At 42.9% G+C, this 26,676-nt stretch overlaps 2 protein-coding genes across 7 annotated transcripts in view; both read right to left on the bottom strand.

Annotated features, from left to right (window-relative positions):
- On the bottom strand, window positions 1-8,724 carry LOC142469187 (G2/mitotic-specific cyclin-B2-like). The gene is made up of 10 exons (XM_075576149.1): window positions 8,610-8,724; window positions 6,580-6,614; window positions 3,092-3,217; window positions 2,914-3,012; window positions 2,232-2,399; window positions 1,997-2,155; window positions 1,525-1,761; window positions 1,079-1,219; window positions 656-766; window positions 1-156 (listed from the first exon to the last, which is right to left on the bottom strand). Exons 1-10 carry the CDS (start codon window positions 8,722-8,724, stop codon window positions 46-48), a joined length of 1,302 nt encoding a protein of 433 aa, XP_075432264.1. The 3' UTR covers window positions 1-45.
- A 4,750-nt stretch (window positions 8,725-13,474) lies between these two features.
- Window positions 13,475-26,676, bottom strand: part of RNF111 (ring finger protein 111) — a 67,338-nt gene continuing 54,136 nt past the window's right edge. For 3 of the 6 annotated variants that reach the window (XM_075575807.1, XM_075575806.1, XM_075575808.1), the window contains 7 exons: window positions 25,279-25,630; window positions 24,180-24,305; window positions 21,543-21,669; window positions 18,488-18,580; window positions 17,233-17,328; window positions 15,838-15,965; window positions 13,475-14,640 (listed from right to left, as the gene is read on the bottom strand). In XM_075575807.1, the coding sequence (XP_075431922.1) occupies window positions 14,523-14,640; window positions 15,838-15,965; window positions 17,233-17,328; window positions 18,488-18,580; window positions 21,543-21,669; window positions 24,180-24,305; window positions 25,279-25,630 (1,040 nt within the window). In that variant the 3' untranslated portion in view covers window positions 13,475-14,522. The remainder of the gene's footprint in view (window positions 14,641-15,837; window positions 15,966-17,232; window positions 17,329-18,487; window positions 18,581-21,542; window positions 21,670-24,179; window positions 24,306-25,278; window positions 25,631-26,676) is intronic. The other 3 variants (XM_075575809.1, XM_075575810.1, XM_075575811.1) reach the window with 3 other exon arrangements.

Genomic DNA, 26,676 nt, shown 5'->3' with positions numbered 1-26,676 from the left:
AAAAAAAAAAAAAGTGCATTATAACTTTTTTGCAACACCCAAATCCTACAATTCTGTCATCAAAGAAGCAGCAAGGTCTGTTACAACATTGGACTTCAGCTGTGGAATAGTGCTGATCTTCAGTAATTTACTGCTAGCATACTTGTTCTTCACAGCCTGAAAGTTAAAAAGACAACAAGTTAAAGACAGCGGGTGCAGTATATGGCAAACAGAATCATAAGAGGTTAAGACCTGGTACTTAAAGAGTACAGTTTCAGCAACGATACATCTTGCCAAACCGATTACACCAAATATGCAGTCTGAGTTCTGTTCCCTCACTATGCCAAGTAATGCAACGTTACGGCTGTTCTTAGAAGCTCCCTTGAGCAGTCATTATCCCGTATAGCGAAATAAAGATGGCGAATCTTTCTCTATAAGAGCAATTGTTACTGTGAATCCAAGAAATCATTGGCTTACTCCAATTTTATAGTTGACAAAAACCACACAAAAGCCCAGCAAGCTCTTTTTGGGAACCCCTGACGTCTCTCTAATTTTATAGTTAGCACATTGTCCTCTGCTAATGCCTCCAGACCCCTCCAAGCACAGCAATTCTATGTTCCGATAATGTGCATTTAATTCCCACATAAGCTTTACATTCAGTAGAACAGCTACTCACAACAAATTTAGTCAGATTTCGGTTGACTTGAACTACATTCTTAGCCATGTATTTCATAACAAGGAGAAGGCATTCCTGTGTATACCCAGTGTAGAACTGCATCACCGCATCCTGCCAATGACAAAATGAGTAACAAGGCTTTGAATGCCCTGACAAAAATCAAGGGAGAATATAAATATATACATTAAAAAAATTATAATACAGTGACAGCAATGCAGGTTGACTGCATTAGTCCCCCCCTCCCCATTAGGACTCAAGCATATACCATTTGGCCACCGCAATATATGCAAACTTGGCTATGGTGTGAAGGAGGGAAAGGGCCAGCAGAAGTGGGCACTGCAAGGTCTACAACATAGTAGAAATAGAAAGTAAATCTAGTTTTACAAAAAGATCGATATCTCTTCTTCCAAGTTTGAGACTCACCCACGTGCCTTGATTGAGAACCTTTTGTGTCAGACAGAGGGCAGCGGCTGCTACCATTGAGGGGTGGAAGTGTACCATGTTATAGTCAAGCAACGTCAACTCCATCAGGTATTTTGCCAGAACGTGCGTCCCTACATCAGCCTGTTACAGACAAGTTCAAGGAGGCGTTAAATCAATTCTCTAGTCAAGACAATGCAAGTAGAGTGATGACAGCAACTACCTGCTCAGTGACTTAAGGCTAATCCAGTGTTTCCTAGTCCCAGGTCAGGTTAAGGATATCCCTGCTCCAGCACAGTAATTTTGACCGAGCCGCTGACTGACCCACCTGTGCTGGAGCAGGGATATCCTTAAGACCTGACCTGTTGGGGTTCCCCGAGGACTGGTGTTGGGAAAACACTGGTCTCAATGCAATCACACCCCCCTCCCAATCTCAGGAAAACACTCACACCGCAACATTTTGATGCCCGTCTCAGGAACTGGAGGGGAAGTGGCCGTCCCAACGCAAAGTCAAGAACTTTGAGGATCATCATCTCCATTTCTCGGATTTGAGCTCTGGAGTAGGAGTGGTCAGTGATATACACAAAGTCGTCAATCTCTGGCATGAACGTCTCTTCATATTTGCACGCCAAAAATAGCGACGCGATTCCCACCAGCTGGAGCATGTTTCGGGTGGCAGGCTGATCCTTTGGGACATGGAGATATGGTGCTCAGTTAAAATGACATTAACGGTACAAGTGGAGACAAGCTTTAAGTGGACTTCCAATCAATCCAGTTGAGATTACATATAGTAAAGAAATATGTATTACAGAACATTTATGATCATTACCCTACTGCACCAGAGTTTGAGAATTCTGATATTTTAAGTAGTTTTATTTAATGCCGACAGCTGGGCAGATGGGATAGAATGAGCCAACTCACCTGCAAGAAACGATCCATAATTGCAATGCCCATATAGAGAGTCTCTTGCAGCAATTGGAATTTGGCATGGACTTCTATTAACCAGTCAACCAGGATGGCTCTCATGCGTTCATTCACCTCTCCCCCCCTCAGATAGTTTGGGCGCACGGACTGCTGACACTAAAGGCAGAAGATGAGACAATTGAGCACAGTTCTAAGCCACAGTACTACACGTTCAGAAAAGGCACATACTTGCCTCTAGCTTCCTTAAGTAGGTATAGATGTCCTTCACATATTCACTGCACAACTGAGGGTTTTCACCATCCTCTACATCAATATCCTCCACATTGGATAAAGCATCGGAGAAGGCTTGACACAACTCTTCCTCCTTCATGGACACATCCATAGGGATTAGGGAGGGATCCTTGTAACATTTAATTTAAAAAAAAAAAAAAATTTAATGACATTTTTTATGTATTATAAGGGAACAAGCCTCTCTTCTTTCTATGGCAGCCATTTACAAAGGCACATCCCCTTCCTTATCTGAAACAGCCCTATGAGCCTTGCTCTCTCTAGCAATGAACCAATTGTATGTAGTGACTGCCTGGTCACATGATCTTCCCCACAGAATTTTGCATCTTTGGTCCTCTTGTGCTGCCCTGAGAGCCATTTAGTGAACCCCCGAGCCGAATTTTTGCAGATCAATCGGCAGCTTAGGTAATTACTTAGTGTGGATTGTATTGATGCACATTAAAAGAAGGAAGGGGGGATGCAGCTTTAAAGTAATATCCATGTTTAATGCAGTTCGGTTTTAAAATCTAGTGTTCTATACCTGGGCAAGCAATAAAGGGTGAAAGTTGCTAAAACCCATATGTTATTCATTTCTTACTGCAGCCCAAAAGTAAAGGATAGTTTAAGACTTAATAAGGAGTTCTTACTGGAGCGGGGCGTCTCTTGAAGACAGGTGCAACTGGCGGCTTAGCGTTCACAGCTACATTTGTTTTAGATGGGACTGGTCTGGTAGTTTTAAATGGTACCTTGCATCGAAAGAAAGATCAAATCAGTTAATCCACATAACATACAAATAGTTTCCAAATGTACTACACTTTGGTATACCTTTGCCACTGGCTGGTTTCCTACAGCCTTATTACTGATCTCTTCCAGAGCTACTCTTCGCCCATGTGCTTGCTTTTTGTTTGCCACTACTCCACCTGCAACAGCATTGTCAGCTCCCCAAATAACCTGAAACAATATGTATGCATTTGCCAATAAAAACCATCAATTGCCCCACCCCTTAAAAAAAAAAAAAAAAAAAACCCCAGTGCACTCAAGGGAACAATGTAATGCCCCAGCCACAGGTATAGCTCAGCAGCAAGAATTCAGAGGCATTCTGAATTAGAGTAGAACACCTCTACTACTTAATCAGATCATGCTGAATGGACGGACAACCGAGGGCCGTGGCTGGACAACAAGTGTACCGAACATTCACCATTGTCCTTTACATGTCCAATGTGCAATTTATTTTAATGCATTCAGTGCAATCCAACATTGTCCCGTCTCATGACGTTATGAGATGGAGTGCTGGAGAAAGTTAAATATACTTTACAAAGGTTAACACATTATCCACATGCCTTAGGAGGTACCCACAGGGTCCCCATGCTGTTTAAAGAGGCCTTGGCATTTGTGCCTAGTCTAGATTAGGGAGAATGAGTGGCTCAGTGAATAAAGCCACTGACTGGCACCAAGCAGGGGAACCTGGTTCAATTCCCAGTGTCAGCTCCTTGTGACCTTGGGCAGGTCACTATCTCCCTGTGCCTCAGGCACCAAAAAAAATAGATTGTAAGCTCCAAGGACTGTCTGCAAACTGGCAAGGACTGTCTGCAAAATGTCTCTGCAAAGCGCTACGTAAAACTAGCAGCGCTATACAAGAACATGCTATTAGTTTTCCCAATACTGCATTCTAAACAGGATACTCAACCCTAACAAAAAGCACAATTGATTACATTTGTCTGACCTCACTGGAGAACTATGTAAAATATTGAAAGTATTAGTTTATAGACTGGAATTACATGAAGCATTCAGATGTCTGAAGTAGCAAAGGACAAGAAGGGAACAGGGGTACAGGTAGAGGGTACCCTTTGCAAAGGTTTGTGCCTATCCCATCATGAATGACAGAGCAACACTAACTTCCGTCAAACAATGACGTTTGTTTTAAGACAGAGCCCCTCCGTTCTGTGCCCCCAGTGGGGTCCAATGTCAAAAAATGCATTTAGGTAGCAAAATTTAGATTACAAGACTAACATTTTTTTTTTTTTTTACAAAAAGTATAAGAACTTCAACAACAAATGAGATCACTGTAGTTTTAGGTAGTGTGACTCCATTAGGCTCAATTGGAAAGCAGGTAGCAAACCAGACAGGACCTAGTTTAAACAAAAACTACCCGCAATAAGTATTTTATACCATGTGCTTCAAAACCATCAGCTCTAGAAGAGATCTGGGCATGAATATAACAGCTCACTGTAGAAAAGCAAGATACTTTTAAAACAGGCAGCGTTAATGTTATTCGTAGTAAAAACCTTACCAATGGAACCAGCACACTACAGAAGTGTGATTACCAAACCACATGAAATAGGCTGCCAACCATTATATAGGATTAGAAACCAACTTCATATAAAAAAAATTAAAAAGTCATACCCTGAAAATGATATCCTGCAATATTTGATTTTGACTGTTATATATGGCACAGCAGTGAAAATTACTATGGAATTAAACCCGATCCAGCTTGAGGAACGAGCAATGCAAAGGGATCACTTTAATTGTAATAAATATTCATTAGGATACTGTACATTTAAAAGCTGTTGACTTTAATATGAATTATTGTCCTTCCCAAGTCATGAGCAGAATCAGGCAGCAGCACCTCTAATTACTCATACCATTGTGAACACAAGCTCCCATAAATTGTACATTACAAATAATGTTTGTTTTTGCCATTTGCAAGACAAGCTGTTACCAGTAGTTTTCCTACATGGCGTTTTAAGAAAGTAGCTGGAGTTATCAATTCAAAGAGCAGCTTCAAACATTACTCTGGCGGACTTCCTAACGTAACGTAAACAATTACCAACTGGGGGATCAAACTTAAGTGAGATAAACTAACCTGTCACACTTGATTAGTTTGTTTAACAGGGTGCCTACACCAAGAAATCAAAGTATCCTACTTACTGTAGCACATCGAGTAGCCATGAGACCTAGGGCCCAAGTTAAAAAAATACCTCCTCAAACCAACTACTAAGCAATACTGCACACCAGTGGGGTTTAAATACTGCTCTGCGGCTTCCTATTGGATGTGACGTTCTAAACCGCACCTTTGGGCGGGGACTTCATTTAACTGATGTGCCACTGGAAGGGGCGTGAACATGTTGCAGCAGCAATCATCAACCTTTATTGCAGGGGTGGCCAACTCTAGTGCTCAAGAGCTACCAGCGGGTCAGGTTTTCAGGAGATCCCTGCTTCAGCACAGGTGGCTCAATCAGTGGCTGAGCCACCTGTGCTGAAGCAGGGATATCCTGAAAACCTGGCCTGTTGGGCGGGGGCGGGGGTGTCTTGAGGACTGGAGTTGGCCACCCCGGCTTTATTGCAGGATGGCACCCCTAGCTTATTCTTAGAACATGTGACACACTTTCCTTTAACGCCATGTTTTTTTGCCTAAGAGCGACGCTAAATAATTCCGATTTTGTTGTACGAGTTCAGTTGCAATAATTCCATCGTCTTTCTTTTTACGGTTAATGTTGCATTTTTGTGTTTCCTTCTAAATGTTACCCATCGTTACACATTTTCGTGACACACTTCGGCCTTGGGTTGTCACAAAGCAGGATATTGCTCACACACCTTGCCTAAGAATCACTGTGCTACAGTATGGTACGCAGAAGGCACACTGCTTTTGTTGTGTTTAGTCATCAGCATCTGAGCCAAAAGCCTCTTTTACGCTGTTCTTATGCAGACAGCTAAATTCACTGATTTTCAGTGAGTTTGAATGATTTTGACTCCGTGATTAAAATCAGGACTATTATAATACATTTTAACATATACAGCTCAACCCCGTTACAACGCGGATCCGCTTATAACGCGATGCACGCGCGGCTCCCAATTTTCGTCTTTATGAATACTTTACAACACGATTATTGGTATCTTAAATACTTTATTGTACAATGCATACAATTGTATATTATTTCTAACGCGATCCGCTTATAACGCGATTTCATTCTTTGGAACCCAAGCACAGCATTGTAAGGGGGTTGAGCTGTAGCACTAACAGGGGAATAGTGGCTCAGTGAGTAAAGACACTGATTCTGTAAACAACACTGAGTTTGAATCAGATGGTTCAATTCCCAGTGACAGCTCCCTGTGACCTCAGGCAAATCACATTATCTCCCTGTGCTTTAGGTACCAAAATCACAGTGTGTAAGCTCATCTGGGAAGGAGCTGTGTCTGTAACAATTCCTATTTGCTGCGTACTGCACACTTTACTGTAAGTGTTTTTTTGAGTCCAATTGGGAGAAAAGTGCTATATGAAATAGTTATTATTATTTTTGTCCAGAAAGCTCTACCTTCATTGTGTCACAGAGCAGCCTCCTTGTTGTATCTGAAAGGAGACGTTTCAGAGTATATAACATTAAGACATTTCTCTCGCAGTCCAAAGATTTCGACTTTCATGGAGCCAAACCTTGTTATTTTCAGGATACTAACCAGTACCGTTACAGCCGGGATTTCCTGCTGCTGAAATCCCCTGGGTGGTGTTGCAGCTGTTGGCTGGCGTGATGGCCATTTAGACCAGGGGTGCTCAAATCTAGTCCTCAAGGGCCACCACCAGATCAGGTTTTCAGGACATCCCTGGTTCAGCACAGGGGGCTCAATCAGAGGCTCAGTCAAAGACTGTTGTGGGTAGGTCTTGAGTACCACTGATTTACACCACCATTTTGTTTCCCCTGGAGGGGGACTAGAATGCGCTACTTTTACTGGTGTCCTGGGAACCAGGGATTGTCTGAACTGAATATAGCATGTTTCAGCTCTAGGGACCTCCGTAAGGAGAGGGGGGCTGCTTTAAATTAAATGCTTATTTCTAAATTGGAATGAAAAGTTAAAACGCAGTGTACAGTTTTCTGCGTTACACTATTTGGAGGCATTATGTGTTCCACCTTATTTGAGTGTAGCAACCCAAACCCCCCTCCCCCCTTTGGGGACTAATAATTAGGGAGAAGGAGCGGCTCAGTAAGTAGACACTGAGTTTGAAGCAGGGGAGCCTGGTTCAATTCCCGGTATCGGCTTCTCGTGACCTTGCGCAAGTCACTTTATCTCCTTGAGCCTCAGGCACCAAAAAACATAGATTGTAAGCTCTATGCGGCAGGGACCTGTGTCTGCAAAATGTCTCTTTAAATCGCTACGTAAAAACGAAGAACATGCTATTATTATTATGATGGTGTTAATAGGTTCATTGGGTGGGCTCACCCTGATCTCGCACTACCATATCATATGATGTAATATGTCTTGTGACCAGTGAAGTCACCATAGGAAGATAGAAGGGTTTATATAGAAAATAGAAGAAAGATATATAGCTCCACCTGATGTTCTAGAAGCAGTTTCCTCAGAGTTCTGCAGAGGGCCTCATCGTAACGCAGAGTAACTTTATGATTTGCCATCAGTTAATATGTATAACGTGAAGTATGTCTCTGTACGGCAATTCACATCTTTGTTTGTACTATAAAAGTTCCTGACACCCATCCTTATTCTATCTGCATATCCACATCCAGACTGCAATGACCCAGCACCCCGAGACAGCATTTCCATGTCAATCTGATATAAACGCTTTTAGAGCCAGGCAAGGAGGGTTACATGAATACAGCATGATAACTTCCTGAGTTCAATACTGCGCGAGTTGGGAATGAAGCCGCTTGCTGTAGATGAAACTGTTGCTTTATTTTCTACTTCCTTTTGATCACAGGAATCGATCTAACTTCCATTACCACATCCCGGCACTTATAGACCTATATATCCATTGGACAACTTTGAACTGTGTAACCATCAAACAAAAGTGACCAAAAATATTGTGTGACACAAAAATATGGGGTATATTCATTATTGTTCACAAATGGTTAATTAATTAAATAGCCATTAACAAGCATTAAAGGCTATTGTGTAATGAAGGATTAAATACCCCAGTAAATTACTTCTACTCTTCCACCTAGGGAATTTAAAGAAATGATCCTGTAATATTTTTTGCTACAGGATTCAGACCAGGGGAACATCAGAGTTAATCTGCGTTAGTTTTAACTATGGAAATTCCCCTGTTGTCCAGAAACTGACAGGTGAAGTTACTAGTGTTTCTTCCTGGTATTTAAATGGCCACCCCACTGGCTCATGGGACACAGATGTGTTGGCCATTTTGTTTCCCCTGGAGGGAGAGGAAATACCATTAATTTCACTAGTAAGCATCCGAGTGGGTCTCCATGGCTGAAAATAGCTGTTTAGCTCTAGGAGACCCCCTTGTTTGAATCATGGTAAAAAAGCAGCAGCACACAGGGGCCCAATTACATTTTATTTGCATGTTTTCTAAGGGGGGGGGGGTTGTGTTCTGCGATACAGCCCGTTGAGGACTTCTCCTCCGTGCCGGCATCATAGATGTGGCGATCCTGAAGTGCGGTTGCATGCTCGCAAAGTGCCGGGGGAGCTGTAACACGCTGCGTGCCTTGACCCATGTTGCACTCTGTTACAAACGCGCTTTCCGGAATATTGGCTATCAGAGAATCACCCAACATCTTCCCTCTACTTGAGCTCAAGTAGATTTCGTTTCATGTTCATTTTTTGCGAACTTAAAACCATTCACTGGATTATGTTATACGCGACAGTTTCAGAATCTCTCGAAATGTAAGATTAGCTCTGGTGAGCAAGAGATAGTAGTAGTGGCCCAAACGGCACTATTGAAGCTGAACCAATAACCTCATATATATTTGTTACATCTATTGCATGCAATAAATTGGTTTCTTCCAAGTGTCGATAAATGGAAAATATATTCATTAGACACAGGTGAGAAACTGGTGGTGTAGGACAGAGCTCAAACAGATCATTTAAAGGCGGCAATCCCTCCTAAGCGAACTAATTCCAGATGGATTTAACCATTTGAAAGCCACACAGGATCACTCAGTCATTGGTCAGCGCAGTATGACTTTGGAAGGGTTTGCTTTCCTCTGGCTACTTCCTTTTGTCTAACGTTACCATGTGATCAGCAGGAGTTTGCACAGGAAGAGTCCCCTCACTCCCCCATCTTGATTGGTTCTCCGATGCTGATAGGGTGGGATAAGCGTAAAATAAAACACTCGACTGACAAACACTTTCCCCTTTAGAGGTCCCTAAGAAATTCTACTTGTAACCAATTTCTCAAATAGAGAGGAAAGGTTTGGTGGTTTGTACTTAGTGTCAGGAACCAATTGGACTAATGTAATTTTTACAAACAATTGTTGTGTCTGGGATACATGGGATGGTGCCTTTAAGGCAATGCAGAGCTAAGAAATGGAAAGTGTATTAAGTTTTTTTATTTTTATTAAAATCGCAGCAGGCAGGGATCTGCAACACACTGAATTGTGATGTTTTGATGGTTTCTCCAGAGATAAAGTGGAATCGGTTTCTGCCTTCATAGACCATGTTTTAAAGGACCAGTTCCCATTACTCTTTGTTTCCCTCCTCCCCCCCCCCCCCCAGGGTGGAAACCAGGGGAGGGGTGTCCCCCCTGAGTCAAACACCACTATTTTAACCCCTCTGCTTGCCGTGTTACTTACCAGGCTTGAATCTCCATGAGAAACAAAATGGTCTTCCAAATTTCAGCCCAAGAAGAAGCTGCAACATTATTGGCTGTGACTTCCTATTGCAGGCCTGCACAACTCCAGTCCTGGAGGGCCGCAAACAGGCCAGGTTTTCAGGATATCCCTACTTCAGCACAGCTGGCTCAATTAGTGGCTCAGTCAAACTACAGCAAGTAGTATGCTAAACAAATGTTCTAAAAACAGCATCATTATGATGGCACGCCAAACTTACACAATATCAGAACATCCCTACCTACATTTATGTACTCTTAACAATTGATGGCAGTTCTTCCTCAGGTAACTAGAAACTTCCCACAGTTTTTCTAAGGATATGTACATATCTATGTATTCATGTATATACACAAGAGCATTGGTGCTAAACATCCCGTGAAATAATATTTATGGGTATATACAGTGGTTTGCAGAAGTATTCACCACCTATGAGAACTTGCAGGGCCATTTTACCGTATGGGCACGCTGGGCAGTTGCCCGGGGGCCCCACATGTGCTCACCATTCTAAGTCTAGCTAGGAGGGCTCGCTCTCCCCCCGCCGTGGCGCCTGGCACCCCGGCTCGCTCTCCCCCCGCCCGGCACCCCGGCTCACTCTCCCCCAGCCCGGCACCCCGGCTCCGCTCGCTCCCGTCCGGAAATGGACCCCGTCTCGCGTCACAACCGCTCGCAGCCTAGCAGTGCAGCACTTCCGGTGCGCGTGGGAGGCTGGTGAGAGATTGTGTAGGCAGGGCCCCGTGCACTGCTTTGCCCGCGGGCCTCTAATGATGTTAAGATGGCCCTGATAACATGATGTTGCCACCACCATGCTTGACACTTGGGATGGTGTTGACTGGGTGATGTGCAGTGCTAGGCTTGTGCCAGAAGCTTGGAATTCAGACCAAAAAGTTACATTTTTCCTTTTTCCCAAAATGTCTGCAGTATCATCTATAGGCTTTTTTGCAAACAAAAATCTAACCTTTTGGTCTAAATTCCAAGCGTTATGTCTAGCGCAAGCCCAACACTGCATATCACACGGTCGACACCATCCGAACTGTCAAGTATGATGGTGGCAACATCATGTTATTGGGAAGCTTCTCTTCAGCAGGGATTGGGAAGCTTGTCAGGATAGAGGGGAGAATAAATGGTGCAAAGTACAGGCAAAGCGTTGAGGGAAAACCTGTTTGAGTCAGCCAAGATTCTGAAACTGGGGAGGAAATTCTAATTTCAGCAGGACTATGACCGAAGCACACAGCCACACTGGAATGGTTGAACAAGAAGACAATGAATGTTCTTGAATGGCCCAGTGAAAGTTCTGGCTTTGAATCCAATTGAACATTTATGATGAGACTTGGAAGATTGTTGGACTGCAATGATCCCCAACAAACTTATCAGAACTGGATCAATTTTCCTGTGAAGAATGGACAAATGTCACCACCCTGCTGGGCAAAACTAGTAGAGACCTATCCAAAAAGACAACAGTAATTGCTGCAAAAGTGGGCTTCTACCAAGTGGAGCCGAATACTTATGCAACCAGTAAATGTTACTGTTCTTTGCCAACATTAAATAATTTAATTTGTTATTTGTTAAATAAACTGTATTGAACATAAGATTACAGTAAATAAAAAATACCACACGGTGCATTTGCATGCCTCAGACAGGTCTGCAACATTGTCTTTCCCCATTATCGCTTAGCTAACCGTGCTTCCACTGCAGCCAGGGATTCTGGGTAATGGGGAAAGCACTGTATGCTGCATTCAGTCAACGAATTATATAGTGGAGGTAGGATAAAAATTTACTTTGACTAAATAAGCGTTATAAGCCTGCAGCCACTTCACGGCATGACCACACAACACTACCTGTGAACATTCTCATTTACCTCTGCTGGAGGGATGGCCTCAGTGGACCTGTCCCGCACAGGTACATGTAAAAAAAAAAAACAAACCCTGCTACTTAAGAAGTGGGGAGGGGTGTCTGAAACCCTGGGAGGAGAGGCCACTAACCTCCAACCAACTGTTACTAGTTGAAAATGTAAATGACTAAACACACAATCCCAGCATGAGAGACCACCACTTCTCTCCCCCCCCCTCCTCCTCAAAAGTACACGAGACAAAAATACCCAATGCAATTAGACTAGCTACTACCATTACCTAGCTCATTTAATAAGGATCGGTACCCACCCTTCCTTGTATAGTACAGCAGTTCTTTATACTTGGTTCCTGGGTCTTATCACACTTTTACCCCTGCACATATTTTTGGATTCATTGTAAATATCCAATATTGTACCTATATTCTACTGTGGCATTTATTTTATACTCCATTTATTAAAAATCCTTTTATTATCCTACCTCCCCTACATAATCCGTTGACTGAGTGCAGCATGCAGTGCTTTACTCTTCAGCTGCGTCACATTACTGTTTTTGTACTGTCAATTATTACATAACCATTACTCTTTTGAACCACTACCTAGCTGAGTGTTTCTCTTACGTAAAGGATTCTGGGTAATGACATCAAATGAGCAGTGTCACTCTTTACTTCTTATCCATTTTAACATACCACAAGTGGTATTTTTATTTACTGTACACTGTCACTTTTTTTACCCACCATAACTTGTGCTGCCTGGACGTAAGATTACAGACATCACAGGACCGCAATATTAAGTGCCATGCCTAAACCGGCCACTAGAGAAGATGTGCAAGTGGAGCGTTGAATTTCCTAGCAGTCATGATGGATGGAGATGATATTTTGAACTTCTTAGTAAATTGCTACAGTAACACATGAGCAGCCTATTAAGCCAATTGCAGAAATGCAAATCCCTGGCATACTGTCATGTTTCTAAAGCGTTAGAAAAATCACGTCACTTTCAGACCACTCAGAATAACAGCACGAAGGAGCAGCTTGCTGAATAAGTTAATGGTGCTTCAGATTCCACCATTTTGACGCACTGTGAAAAAGCCTCTCTTATTAGACTAACCAATTTTCAGCGCATTTGCATTCCCGTATGGTTCTCCTCAAACAATGATTGACTAGCTCTAATACAATGTTTAAATACCTTACAGTCTATATAGCTTGTGTATGTACAGTAGCCTAATAAATTCCCTTCAACCAGTTCATGGGTGGCCAATACCAAAGGCCGCGCTTTAATTCCAGTTCTACCCTAGCTCAGGAAGCAGGGGGTCTCAGGACCTGAAATTAATTGGATTAAGCTAGCTAGAATTGCTGAAAGAGCTGCGTGGGGAGACAGAGAGAGACTGCTCCTCTCTGGTCTCTCTGCGTAGCGTTTACAGACTGGTGGCGACCTGTACAATTAACGCTGCGGGAGTCTCATTCAGAAGCAGGAAACCCCGCTGTGTTAATCCTTCAGGGAAAATCACTGTTCTCTGGGCAGTGATCGCGTGTTGCCGCACTTAGGCTGTGCTCCAAATTACGCTCACACCACAAGTAAATAGCGATACATCTGTATATACAGGTAAGGAGAAAATTATATACCCTTCCATTCCATATACCTTTTGAAACAAACAGCTGACAAATGTAATCTCCTCCAGCACTGAATGTATGTGTAAACAATGGATTTTGTTTACACTATTAGGTTAATTCAATGTGTGCACTGCTTTTGCCAACATTGCAAGCTGGTAGTAAGAAATAAATACACACACACAACTGCATTTAGCTAAGTTTATTAACTCGAAAACCCCTGTGAGAGAGATTGCGGGGCTTTTGAAAAAGATTTCTGGATGCATGGACACCAGCCGTAAGAGCTGCTATTAAGACAATAGATTTTAGGCTAGGTTCATTGATGATGTTTCTTAACCGGTTTAGTGCGAACAGGTTCCCGACTACTTGCTATCAGAGTTTTGTTAGAGCAGTTTCACAGAAGCAACAGGAAAAAAAAAATGTAGTTGAAGACAAAATCACATTTGTAAAGAAGGAAATAAATATTATTTGTGAACAGCAGTCTAAAAAAATTTATATTGACATTTAAATATATTTGCATTGTGCTGAAAGGGATTTAAAAATGAAACACCTTTAAGGAAACAGATTTGAACAAAACGGTGTGCCAAGTATTTATTCTATGTTAGTCCCAAAGCATTGTGATCGCAGCATTAAAAAGAATGTTATTTGATTCAGCACTTATTTTGTACAGCAGCCAGTCTTTCCTAAATAAGGAATGTTTTGATACAATATTTTCCTTTTTTTCTAGATGATCTTTATACATTAAAACTAAAATACATGATGGATTAAATTAAGGACTTCACTGTTAGTAATGAATAAAATCATATGCTCATCTAGCCTGGTACTATGTAAAAAGACACACGCGCACACGCTCACAATTCTACCAACTAGAGCAGCTAGATCTTGCCTGCAAGTTTAGGGGTTCATGAAGCCCATAATATGTGCAAAGAAATGCAATACAAGGATCCATGCAAAAAATACATATAGTAAAACAAAAACAGTAAAATGTAAAAAAAAAAAAAAAAAGGCATTAAATACAGTTACCCTTCCCTGCTACCAGTAACTTGATAGCAGTGAAGTACCTAAATATGATCTGTATACAAATGGTGGTCTATAGCATTAGTTGTATACTGAGGCAGAGCCAGCACGCTAGCGTTAATGCTTCCACACCTGTGCAGTAAGTCATGCCATCTTTGGTTGGCTGCAGTACCAGAGGGAGGGAGAGGGGGGAACGCAATGCTTTTATTCGGGAAATGTCAACTCTCCGTCGGTAGCTGAGCTTCAATGTCCACTCTACAAATGGGGCACTTCTTGTTTGTGATCAGCCACTGGTCCACGCACACTTGGTGGAAGAGATGCATACAAGGGAGGCGCCTGCAGTGAAGAGAGACAGAAAGAACCATTACAGACTGCTATAAAATATAGATCTGGATCAGTGGTAGTGCTGGTCTTGTAAAGCAGGGGCGCTTAACTCCAGTCCTCAAGCCCCCTCCCCCAATCAGGTCAGATTTTCAGGATATTCCTGCTTCAGCACAGGTTGCTCAGAAGCACAGGCTTCGACTGAGCCTCTGATTGACCCACCTGTGCAGAAGCTAGGATACCCTAAAAACCTGACCTGTTGGTGCGACTTGAGGACTGGAGTTGAGCACCCCTATGTTCAAGGATGCTTACAATCCATATTCACTTTTGTTGTTAGAGATCTACAGTATTTTATATCTATTTTTTTAGGAACACAATGCATTAAAATCAGTGGCCGAAGCAGGTTACATAAAGTAGTGGTTGTGTGTAAGCAATAAGAAAAATAAAGAGTCAAGTCAGGATGTATTCACTATTGGAGCAAAGCTCTTGGAACCAAATGTTAGAAATATTTATAGATGTATGCTCCGTAAAAAAAACAAAAATTAGGGGTCTTTTTTTATTTTATTACTTAACCTTTTTATTTTAAATGTAAGTAGAACCGTCGGTGTAGGAATAACAAAAAGTAGTCATACTGCATTACCTCAGGTACTATCATACTCCCACTGCATACAATACATCATGATAAAAGAATTAAAGCAACAGTCCCTGTACGATTTCTTTTCAACCCCCTCAGCCCCGGGTTCACAAGATACTTACTGGCGAAGTTGGTTAGTTGCAGTCCCCTCCAGGGAAAACCAAATGGAGGTTTAAATCTCCAGCAGAACGCCAGCCAATAGGAAGTTGTGAAGTCACTCACTGCGGCTTCCTATTGGCCCGCGTGATTATTTAAAATGCAGGAGGTACCAGTGCTACCTTTACAGCTCAGTATCTCTGGAACCAAGGAGTATCTGTAGCTGAAATGAGTGATGTTAAACACAGAGGACCCCCCGTTCCCATTATGCTAGCAGGAGAGGGGGGGCCAACTGCTGCTTTAAGATAAAATCTGGTCTCCCCCTTCCCCCTCTCATTGCACTAAAAGAAAACCTGCTACGATTTTGTGAATACAGAATTTTGGGTTAGCTTGGAACAACTAGATCCATGTTCCACTTGGATGCAATTCAAGTCATGTACAATAGCAAATACGTTTGTACAGACAGGGCAGTGCATTATTACCTGACATCTTCACCTTCCTCTAATATAGAAAGGCAAATAGTACATTTTTCTTCAGTGTCTTCCTCTGTGGCTTCCTCACCCTCTTGCTCACCGTGCAGTTTCCTCTGTGAGAACCAATCAGTGGATACCTTATTAGTAGAGATGAAGTTATTGGCAAACTGGGTAGACTTGTTTCGTGTAAACGCGTAGAAAAACTGCACCCCCCCACCCCCCCTCATCCTCTCGCATTACCCCAACCGCCAGCTCTTTACCACTTGGACTACAGTGATGCATATCTATCCCTTTTGATGCTTGCAAGTGCACAGGCTCTTAGCAGCAAGAGGGTTAGGCTGCCTAGGCTAAGCCTTTGTAAAGAAGGCGCAGCTGGTAAGTATAGGACAGCCTGCTTTGTTGTACATGCTAGCGCAGTATCTATGTATTTACGACACAAGCCTCTTAAAAGAAAGCACATGCTTTGCAAACCAGTTTATGTCCCTGTGTCCCTTGTACTTGGAATGAGATCTTCAGGGGAAGGATTCTTATGCGTAACACTTATATTCTATGGAGCTGTAGTCATAATCTGCATTATGAACAGAGATACATGGCAATGATATGATCTTTTATAAATAGTTAGGTAGATCAGGTTGTGTGTATGGAAATACTTTAAGAACATGCAGCTGCATATATCAGCAACACACAAATACACCATCCAACATCAATTACAAGTCATAATACTCAAGTCCAATTCTCTGCAAGATCTTTACGGAGCGTCAGAGAGTCCAGCAGTACTACAGCCATTAGTTTATATAGTGTTACAGTGCATGTTTCGGTTAAACATTTCCAACTGTAATACTATATCTGGAGATGTAGTTTCTCTTATGCTTTAAGTTTAAGAGGCTGTGTGGCTTGATACATTAATGCAATATATAAATGTAACTGCAAAAGTCTATATGAAGACTATCGTGGCAAACACCAGTTACTTACTAAAAGGCCACTGCTGGAACAAATATATAGTATATAGTATATATAATCATAAGATTCTGGCCCCTCTGGCTGCGTACGGCCGTGCTTATAGTGCCGGCGACGCGACCAATGATGTCACCCGTCACCATTGCGATAGTTATATTTCAAATTTAGGCGACGTCGCTGGCTACAAGGTCAGCAACGTCATAAAGGGGGAAGGCAGAGGGACGAAGAAGCTTCTGATTGGCCGCAACGGGAGACCATCGCCAAAAAAAAAAAAATCAAATAACAGTCCCTACCAGATTTTTGGTAGAGCTGTGCACTATAAGCGCCGACGGCGGCGACAAAGCATTTGTTTTGACGCGACAGTTGCGTCGCCGGCACTAAGCGGAGATTATGGGTTAACACACTAGAAACGAGAAATGCCAACTTGGTAATAATAGCTCGCCTCACCTTTTTATATTTGTGTGGGTAAGTGCACCTCTCTATTGTGCCCTGTGAAGCTCCGCGGTTCACATTTCCCAGCCGCTCTTCCAAGTGGATTAGCTCCTGTGAACAAGTAATGGCAGGTGTGAAGACCAAGTATCCCAGTTAGGCACCGGCTTTAATACCCAAGTCCATGCAGCGGCAACTCCAATGCAAATCACGTTTCCAAACTACTGGTCATTCGTGCTATAGACACACGCAAGCACACAATATGTAAGGATATGCACACAACCCTCGGAACTACAAAAAGAAAACCACAGATTACATTTTCCCCAACTACAGTACAACCGATTCAAAAGCAGAGTAAACAAATAAAATAAGAGGAAGCTAAATATTCATAAAAGGGCTTGAGCTAGGTGCATTATTGCCCAAGCGCATTGAAAAAGTTGAGTGATTCTGTATGCTGTAGGAAGAATGTTTTCAAATGGATAAAAACGGTGGTAAATAGCAAGCCTGCATTTGGCAACCCAGAGGTCTTCTGCTCATTCCACACTAATTTATGGGATGATCGCATGATAGAAATCCAGTAGCTGGAACTTTATTTACAACATAAGCACTAATAGAAGTTGTAACGGTACAAAAACAGCACTATTTTCTGTTTTTAATTTATCCCAAACAAAAATATTCCCCCCTTTTTGCACTCATCACATCGATTTATCATAGGACTAAAAACAAAATTGTCGCTTAATAGCTGTAGCCTCCTGCTCAAAGAGAATGAAACTGTTCTCTAGCATTTAAGTACGTTACCCGACAGTTTTAATTGAACTTCAAATACTGCCAATATTGAGCTCATCAACAGACACCCCTATTTAAACTTAAGGTCGCTTGTTAATTTATTTACTTTCCACAGCATACATAAAAAAAAAAAAAATAGAACTGAATAATTTCAATTTGTTCCCACTTCTTGTTTTCTGGGAACACAGACTTTATTAACACTCTGCATCTGATCAGGGGTTTTGTTTTAGAATGTTTATCTCCTCACTTATTGTCAACTTAGAAGAACCTTGTATGTTGAATTTATATTTATTTGCTGAACGGATATCCTGCCGCATAGATATTACTGTTTAAGCTTTTTTGGATTGGGAGAAAATACATTCCCTTTACAGCTAAGGGTTCTTCTGAAAACGCCATTTCAATGTAGAAGGTCGGATTCCAAAGATTGCATTAGTATAGCGTCCCCCAAAGACATACGACAGCAGAAAGCTCATTTTCTGTTACAAACCTCAAAATTGCCCCTGAAAGGAACTCTGAATGACCTTCCATCCAATCCAGATGAAATGTAGCGGATGTGGGGGTAGCCCGCCATGTCTGGTACCTAGTCAAATAGCAGATGTAAGTTAAAACTGGTCACAACTGCTTGGCAACGATCTTTATTTTTTATATTTAATTAAACAAAATGAATAAGATTAAAGGCGTTGTGAAGGATCATATAACTAGTCTATTCAGGCTGTTTTCTAGTGCTTTTCTAGTTTTTCATGAGTCCAGTTATTTTACAGCTCCCAACCCTCTTTGACCTACTGAATGGTGTCCGGGACACCATTGTCCACTTGCCATTCTAGCCCCAGAGATGATTGCCATTACATGTGAACCGTTCTCCCTACTAGTAATCCCAACCATAGCTATGGTTCCGAGAGCCTCAGGCAGAAACCAGCAGAAAGAACGGAAGATAACCGTGTGTTGTTCCGGGCAGCACACAGTGCCCGTGGGTGCAGGATCCTGTGCCACCTTTGAAACAGCAGAAGGGCAACACATGTTGAAACCAAGTATTAGAAGCATTATAAAAAAAAAACAAAACACTGGTCACTGAGTTGGGGCGCTACACCAGATTTAAAAGGAAACAAAACTTCAACACTGGGGCAAAAATCATCTTTACAGAAGGTTACTACATTTCTGCTCTAAAATGTGTTCTGGACCAATAAATGGCAGAAATACAGGGAAAGTCTTCACAGTAAGTGAGAATTCATTGCTCTATAAGACTGCCGATGGTAAAAAAAAATCAGTGAGATTCACTGGATTTCAGAGTGCTGTGTCTGTAAAGCCCTTTTGTTTGAAAACTAAAAACTATTGTTGAATTACTCTTCATAAAATACATGTCATGGGACACAGGGGGTTGCCCCTTTTAAAACAAAATGGAACTATTACACGGCTTTATAGCCCGATGAGATTATGTTTGTTACTGTTTCAGTTTTAGGAAAATAAAATTACATGAAATGTCACGTAAAACTATTCTGATGTTCTATGTATTTTTCCTCTTTTGTTGCAGCTCGACTTCCTCCTCATGAAGACATGAAGTGACTGAAGGAATGAAAACACCTGACTTTAGACCCATTTAAGGGACAGTGAAGTTATTTGCCAGTGTTAGAGAAGAGATCAGCTCCATTCAACTGAATGGGACTGAAATCTTCTCCCGCATGGGGAAGCTGCTTCCCAGCATATTGAATGTTGGCCTTTGAGTCTAAAGGGCTTAGTCAATAAAGTTCTGTATCGGCACTACCGCATAGATCCCTCTCACCGACTTCAATGGTAGTTTCCGTGCAATAGTGTCCCAATTGGCACTACCGCAGTGCCCACTAACCCCCTAAAAGCAGAATACATAAACTAATTTTATTAACAAAAATATTAACAATTCCAGCTTGCTAACCACTTAATACACACCCAAAAATAAGTAGTGTGTACTGCGACTCTAACTTGTCATGTAATTGTGAGCTCAATGATCCATTTTTGGTCTCGTCACAAAGTGCGATTGCCATTATGGAATGTTATTTTGAATGGGCATTACCTGTTATTAATGGTTATCACACTTAAGTGAGCAGGCAGCCGTAACTGCTTATTCAAGAGCAAAGAATATAGTTCAAAGTTCTAGTTGCTGCAATGGTCCTGATGAACTGTAGATTGGATGTATGCTGTGATACCTTTTAAAGCTGCAGACCAAGCAATATCCTACATGTGTTTTTTGTAATAAATCAGTTCTGTACTATGAGAAAATACTTGTAGAATTTTTTTTAAACATCTCTGAATGACATTAATGTATTATAATGTAACAAGCATTTTTTGTTTCTATAGCAACCATTTACAAAGTCACATCCCCCTCCTCTGCTTAAATAGGCTCTGGCACACCCCTTTTTGAGCCCTGCCCTCTCTCTAGCAGTGTACCAATTGTATCTAACGACTGCCTGAACACATGGTTCTTCCCCACAGAACTTTGCATCTTTGGTCCTCTTCTGCTGCACCGACAGCCATTAAATGAACCCCTGAGCCGAATCTTCGCCGATCGATCACAGGAGAACGGCAACTTAGCTAATTACTTATCATCATGTGGACTGTATTGATGCACATATTAAAGGGGGGGGGGGGAAATAAATAAAATAAAAAGGCAGCTTGTACTTCTGCTTTAACGAAACAAAATGTGAAAATTCCCCAGAGATGGTGTATAGAGCTTTCAAACCCTTACAGATCTCAATCCACCTGTGAGGTTCCAAAAGCTCTGTACAATACAAGCAACTCATGTTGATCCCTTAAAACGAATGACAACCTACGACAGCCAAAAATGCAGGAAAGGTTTAAATCAATGAATGTTACCCCCTTTGCTGCTTGCGGTAACCACTAATTGTTCAGGTGCATAAAACAGAAAGGGAGTCAACCCTGTCAGGAATGAGTCCTGTCGCTGTTTCACACAACCCCTTGCTTTTGTTGGGTGGCTTTTCAGTCCCTGACGTAGCACATGCATACGCCACCCAGCAGCAACGTAACAGGCTTTAGAAATCAGATGCAGAGTGTCAATGCCTTCTAGAGGATTTAAGGGGTTACCCGAAAAAGCAAGAGAAGTTTCCCATGCGTCAACAGTTTGTGTATACGGATTGCGGATGTTAAAGTGCAAAGATTTACAATTTCAGGAGAGTTGGACCCTCTTGAATTTAGGCAAAAAGTGAAATATCCATCAATTGTTAGGTAGCATAAGCAACTTCATACAAGCACACTCTGTTCTGAGGTTATACAAGTAAGGAATTAAAAAGATATGCCAAAATGCGGTCTTAAACACAAGCAAAATAAACGGAATACAAAACAAATAGGATTTCCTTCAAGCAGTATAACGTTTTAGCGAAAATATTCACCCCTTAACATGATGTCTAGTGTATAGAGATATTACACAGTACCATCAAAAAAGTCGGCAACACAGGTTATCAAAACAAACAATATCCACGACTGTCAGCATCAGCATCCGCTCCATTGCCCGTCATTCGCACAGCAGCAATGTCCACATTGAACAAGCATCTTACCATTAAAGGCAGGGCACCAATCTGCAAGTGATGAAGCCGGGGAGGTGGGTGGTAGTGAGCTAGGTGGGGATGTAAGGAGCCGGGTGGGTAGGGAGCTGCAGTCACACCAGTTTCGATTGCTATTTCCCTGTAGGATTCAAAGAAAAGGGGTCTCTTAATGTTAAGCCCGTTCAGCCCCAGGAGGCCCTAAAATGGGATACAAAATCATGCCAGGTGACAGTATGCATGAGTACATCAGTAAATGCAGCATTGCTGTTATATTCAGTTTCTGTACAGTAAGCCAGGGTGTTCCAAAGACTTTTGAAAGGATCAAAATGACAATACATATCTGTTGTGAAATTATCCAACTAAAAGATACTCCACTCAGTGTTTTAGACTATTTCACGCTGGCAAGTAAATCCATCAAATATAAAGTGCGATTGGCTCAGACTGCTGTGGATAAACATACAATGTGTAGGCTCGCCATGAAACCATCACTTTCTATTGTAGCCAACTCTGATCATCTTCCTTACGTAGCTTTGAATAGAGTGGAAATTAATTACACGCGCTGAAGTCAGTCGTCGGATAACACATTTTTAATTGTCAGTGAATGGAAAAAAAGAAATGCAGCTTTTCCTGGAAACATTTAGTCTTTCTTTTTAGAAAAGCCATTTACTTTGAAATATAGAATGTATCTTTACCAGGGGCGTCCTCAAGGGTCACCAACAAGTCAGGTTTTCAGGATATCCCTGCTTCAGCACAGGGGGCTCAATCAATTCAGTCATGACTGGGCAACTGATTGAGCCCCCTGTGCTGAAGCTTGTACAGACTGAAAACCGGACCTGTTGGTAGCTCTTGAGGACTACAGTTGGCCACCCCTAATCTATACCCTGGATTTATATTGTGTTATTCAAGTCAAATGACTTTTTTTTATTCTTGTAGTTTCTTTCCAGCACAAACTAGTAATCTTATAAAGTTACATTCCAACTGTAGAACAGCTCTTTAGACAGTTCCATTCTCTCAGAACTTATGGGGTGTTAAATTACATTTAATGGCATGGTGTATATCTTTACATTCATTAAAACAGCGATGTACATTACGTTTGAGCTAGTGATCGCTACATTGTACTTTCTAAATGATTCACGGTTTCATCTACCGGACTATTAATTTTCACAAAAAGGCAGTTGTCTCAAGGAAAATAAATAAGGTGTTTAATAAACATACATACAGAGTAGTTCAGTCCACACTTCTCAAATATACAGGAAACAAGAAAGGTATGATCTGAAGGGCTGATTTTCTTGTCTTCTAATATGCATTAAGTCAGGGGTGCGCACACTTTCTGCGCTGCACCCCCCTGCCTGCTCTCCCCCTTACCTTTAATGCAGCGTCACGCGACACCCGCATCGTCATTTGACGCCCGTCACCATGGAGACGCGTGAACCGAAGCCTGATGAGTTTACAGAGGCCTCGCGCCGAAAAGAGCGTGGGGCCCCTGTTACCGCACGCGCCCCACAGTTAGCGCACCCCTGCATTAAGTAATTACTCAAATACTTTTTGAGCAATACTGGTGTTAACTTATTTTTCTGTTGCATACAATTGCTTGTTCCCGGTCTCCAACAACACTAAGGCTTTGGTTCTGCTGCGGCCGGCAGCGGCGTGGCCGACTGCGTGCTGTGACGCGTCAGCCAGCCAGAGCTACAAGGAGCTTGTGATTGCGGCGCGTGCCTCGTCACGTGGCATGCAAGGAAACCAATCACGGATTGGATCCCAGCAGCCAATCCGATCCCCCCCCCTGCTCCGATCCCCCCCCGTTCCATTCACACTCCTGTTACGATTTCCTGCCTCTGATTTCCCCCCCCCCCATGTGTATTTGCCTGTGTGTGCGAGTGCCCGTGAGTGCCTGTGAGTGTGTGAGTGTGTGAGTGGAGGGGAGCAGGGAAGGAGCTGCGAGAGGGAAGCCGTGTGTGTGGGGGGGACGGGGAGACGGACGAACGGACGGACCCTCAGCTCAAACCACGCCCCCTCCTGCTCCAGGTCCCGCTCCCTACAGACCGCATATCGCGGTCAATTGCCTTTCAGCGCGCCGCCTGTCTGCAGTGCGGGCGCGCTGACTGAGGGAGCGGGGCCTTAGTCGAACATGAAATAAAAATATTAAAAATAGTTGTCTGGGCAGAAAGACAGATTTAAAGTTGCTAGTAGACCCACTGGCGAATTTCCCATTAGGTCCAGGCCTAGGGCGGCAAAAATGACCACCCCCCACATAAAGATGCCAACGCACTCCGGCCGGATGGGAAGGCACTTACATGTGGGGCCGCCTCCTTGCTGCTGCCCTCCTCCTCCCGAATTGTGCGGCATCGTCACTGTCACCGACGTCACACAGCATCTCGTTGCCATGGCTACGTGACAGCGCGACGTCACGTTGGTGACGTCCACAGTGTCATTGGATGCTGTGATTCGGAAGGAGAAGGAGAGCGGCAGCAAGGAGGCGTTTAAGTGCCTAGGGGGGCAGGTCTTCAAATTCGCCGTTGCATAGACCTATTTCAGCAGTTGGTTTCAAAGGGCAAATAGATACATGTATAGGCAAGTAAAAATGCCTAGAGGAGAATGCAAGCAATCACGGGCTTGCTCACCCCAGGCTTGAGCTCTCTGATTACTTACCAAGCAGACCGCTCAGGAGCTTGGCGGGGGTGTGAGGACATGGTCTGAGGCACGTGAATATGATGTCCATGGCCATAGTTGGGGTGCATTCTGTGCGGATGTGGGGGCGGGCGTTCATGGGCACGCCTGCAAAGAAAAAGGGTTAGCGGGATCTTTTTACTCTTGACTCAACATAGTGGCCACCCATTACCCCAGGTATCACACAAATTATCTAGTTATCGTCCGAACCGTGCTACGCTATATGGCACCATCTGCCCAACACAGGCTCTCAATGGGAGTTCTTTATTGAGATTAAAGTCAATAGTAGCAGCAAAAGTAATGAAGTGTGAAACATTATTGTATTGTGTCCAATGCTAGGGAAAACAAGTGTTGTTGAGGGTACTTACCATACTGTCTTCACAATGCTATACTGTATACGGGTACATAAAGTACCTTCCAAACAAAAAAAACAAAAGGCAGACACTCTGCCAGATTCACAAAAAAACATGTGTTCGCTTGTGTTACCGCTATTCACTGCAGTGGAAGTAGCCCGAGGAAACCAGTCAGTGTTTTAGTGATAAACCTTTAAGTCTACAAAATTATAGCGGGTTATTCATTCAACTGCAATAGTGCTGATCGGGGCACTATCGTACGGTATCTCTATGGTAGCCTTATAGGCTATCAAGAATTTTTTTTTTGCATAGAAGGGGAAAAAAGGAGGATGCTCCTGATGAGAAAGGAGGTCTCTATAGTGATTTATATCCTATAATTAAGATACTTTAACAGGGAAGTCTTGAAAAGATGTACATCTGAATGCATGTTCTGGGGGGCACTGGGAGCTAAAGTTGTTCGGCTAAGATCTCAAAGTAAGTGGCTCCGGCAGGAATTGAACCCAGGAATGAAACCCATAAGCTTGTATATTCAAGACGGAAATCTTAAAACAGCAGTCCGTGCCACATAATAACCCAGTGCTCATTAGGAAAGGAGACAATTACCCCCGTGCGCCCCATCAGGAAATTCTACTCTAAACTTGCTGCCACCACTGGCAGTTCCACTGCCACATTGGATTGTATTAATGGTCTTGCAATGGTTCTGGGTAAATACAAGACAAATTACGTACGTTGGATGCTGCATCATACGTCGCCTTTGGACCTCCATCCTCTGGATGACCTCGTGTGGGTGCAGCCTCTGTGTGGCAGGTGCGGTGGCGGTGATATGGTGGGACATGGATTGGTGAGATGTGGGGAGATGCTGGGAGAGAGGGGCCGTGGCGCTGGTCAGGTGATGAGATGGAGGTGGGGGCGGGACGGGATGTGCAGAGGTGTGACTGGGGAGAGGCGGGTGGAAGGAGTGCACTGGATGAGCAATGACATAGTCCATCTGAGGAGGAGGGGGAGGTTGGGGTGGGGCGTTGGCATGAGAGTGAGGGCAAGTAGATGTTTGGTGGTGTAGAGGTCTTGTAAGAGAAGCATCTAAAATGAAGCAGAGAGAGCTCATCATAACATTCACGTGGCAATCCCCATTGCACTGGGAGGATAGTTAAAACACAGGAAATCGAACGCCACATCAACAATTCGCAGGCCAGCAGCTTTCAAATGGAGAAAAGATTCTCAAACACCTGTCCCTTTCTCTGCATAGGATCTCCCTCCTTACCTTACGTTCAGACCGAATTACAGTACTGTCTACACAAGTGATGGGAAGACTGATTAATAAGAGATGTTCTATCAGAGGTGGCCAACTCCCAGTCCTCAAGGGCCGCCAACAGATCAGGTTTTCAGGATATCCTTGCTTCAGCCCAGGTGGCTCAGTTATAATAACTGAGCCACGTGCTGAAGCAGGAATATCCTGATAACCTGATCTGTTGGTGGCCCTTGAGGACTGGAGTTGGCCACTCCCGGTCCTAACATGCAGCTTTCTACTTAGCTTCTTACAATATTTTTCTAGCCTCTGAGCACAGTATCCGACTTGGCCTTACCACACAACCTCAAACAAAAAAAAACTTAACCGAATATATCTTAAACACACAATAAAAGACGGCATAGAAGGTTTAGTAGGAGTCACTCAGCGTTCTATATATTGAAAATTAACTCAAGTGATAAAATACTCCAATGCAGCAGAGCAAACAGTGCTTGATTGGTATTAGTGTGCAGTAGTTCATCAAGTCATTAATATTGCATCATCATTCAAAGGACAAGTGGATGCTAAGACATGTTTGCCCCTGCACCTGGGCATTCATCTAACCATGCAGAAGTTGAACATTTTCTGCATTCTTGACTTCAGGGCACATCCCCATATTATCTGAGAGTACTGTAGGTTGTGTTATTGTAATCAAGTGTTTAGATTCGATTAGGGACATACATGGGCGTCCGCAGAAATGTTTTCAGGGGGGGGCATAATGTTAACTAGACAGAGAGAGAGAGTGGTTGTGGGGGTGTGTGGGTGACGGGGTGGGTGACTGACACTTTGACTGACTGACTCGTGTGTGACTGACACTTGGGTGGGTGACTGACTGACTGTG

The sequence above is a fragment of the Ascaphus truei genome, chromosome 18 (assembly GCF_040206685.1).
Source record: "Ascaphus truei isolate aAscTru1 chromosome 18, aAscTru1.hap1, whole genome shotgun sequence".
Taxonomy (NCBI): domain Eukaryota; kingdom Metazoa; phylum Chordata; class Amphibia; order Anura; family Ascaphidae; genus Ascaphus; species Ascaphus truei.
Note: the sequence above shows the minus strand (reverse complement) of the source record. Positions and strands in the feature narration are given on the sequence as shown.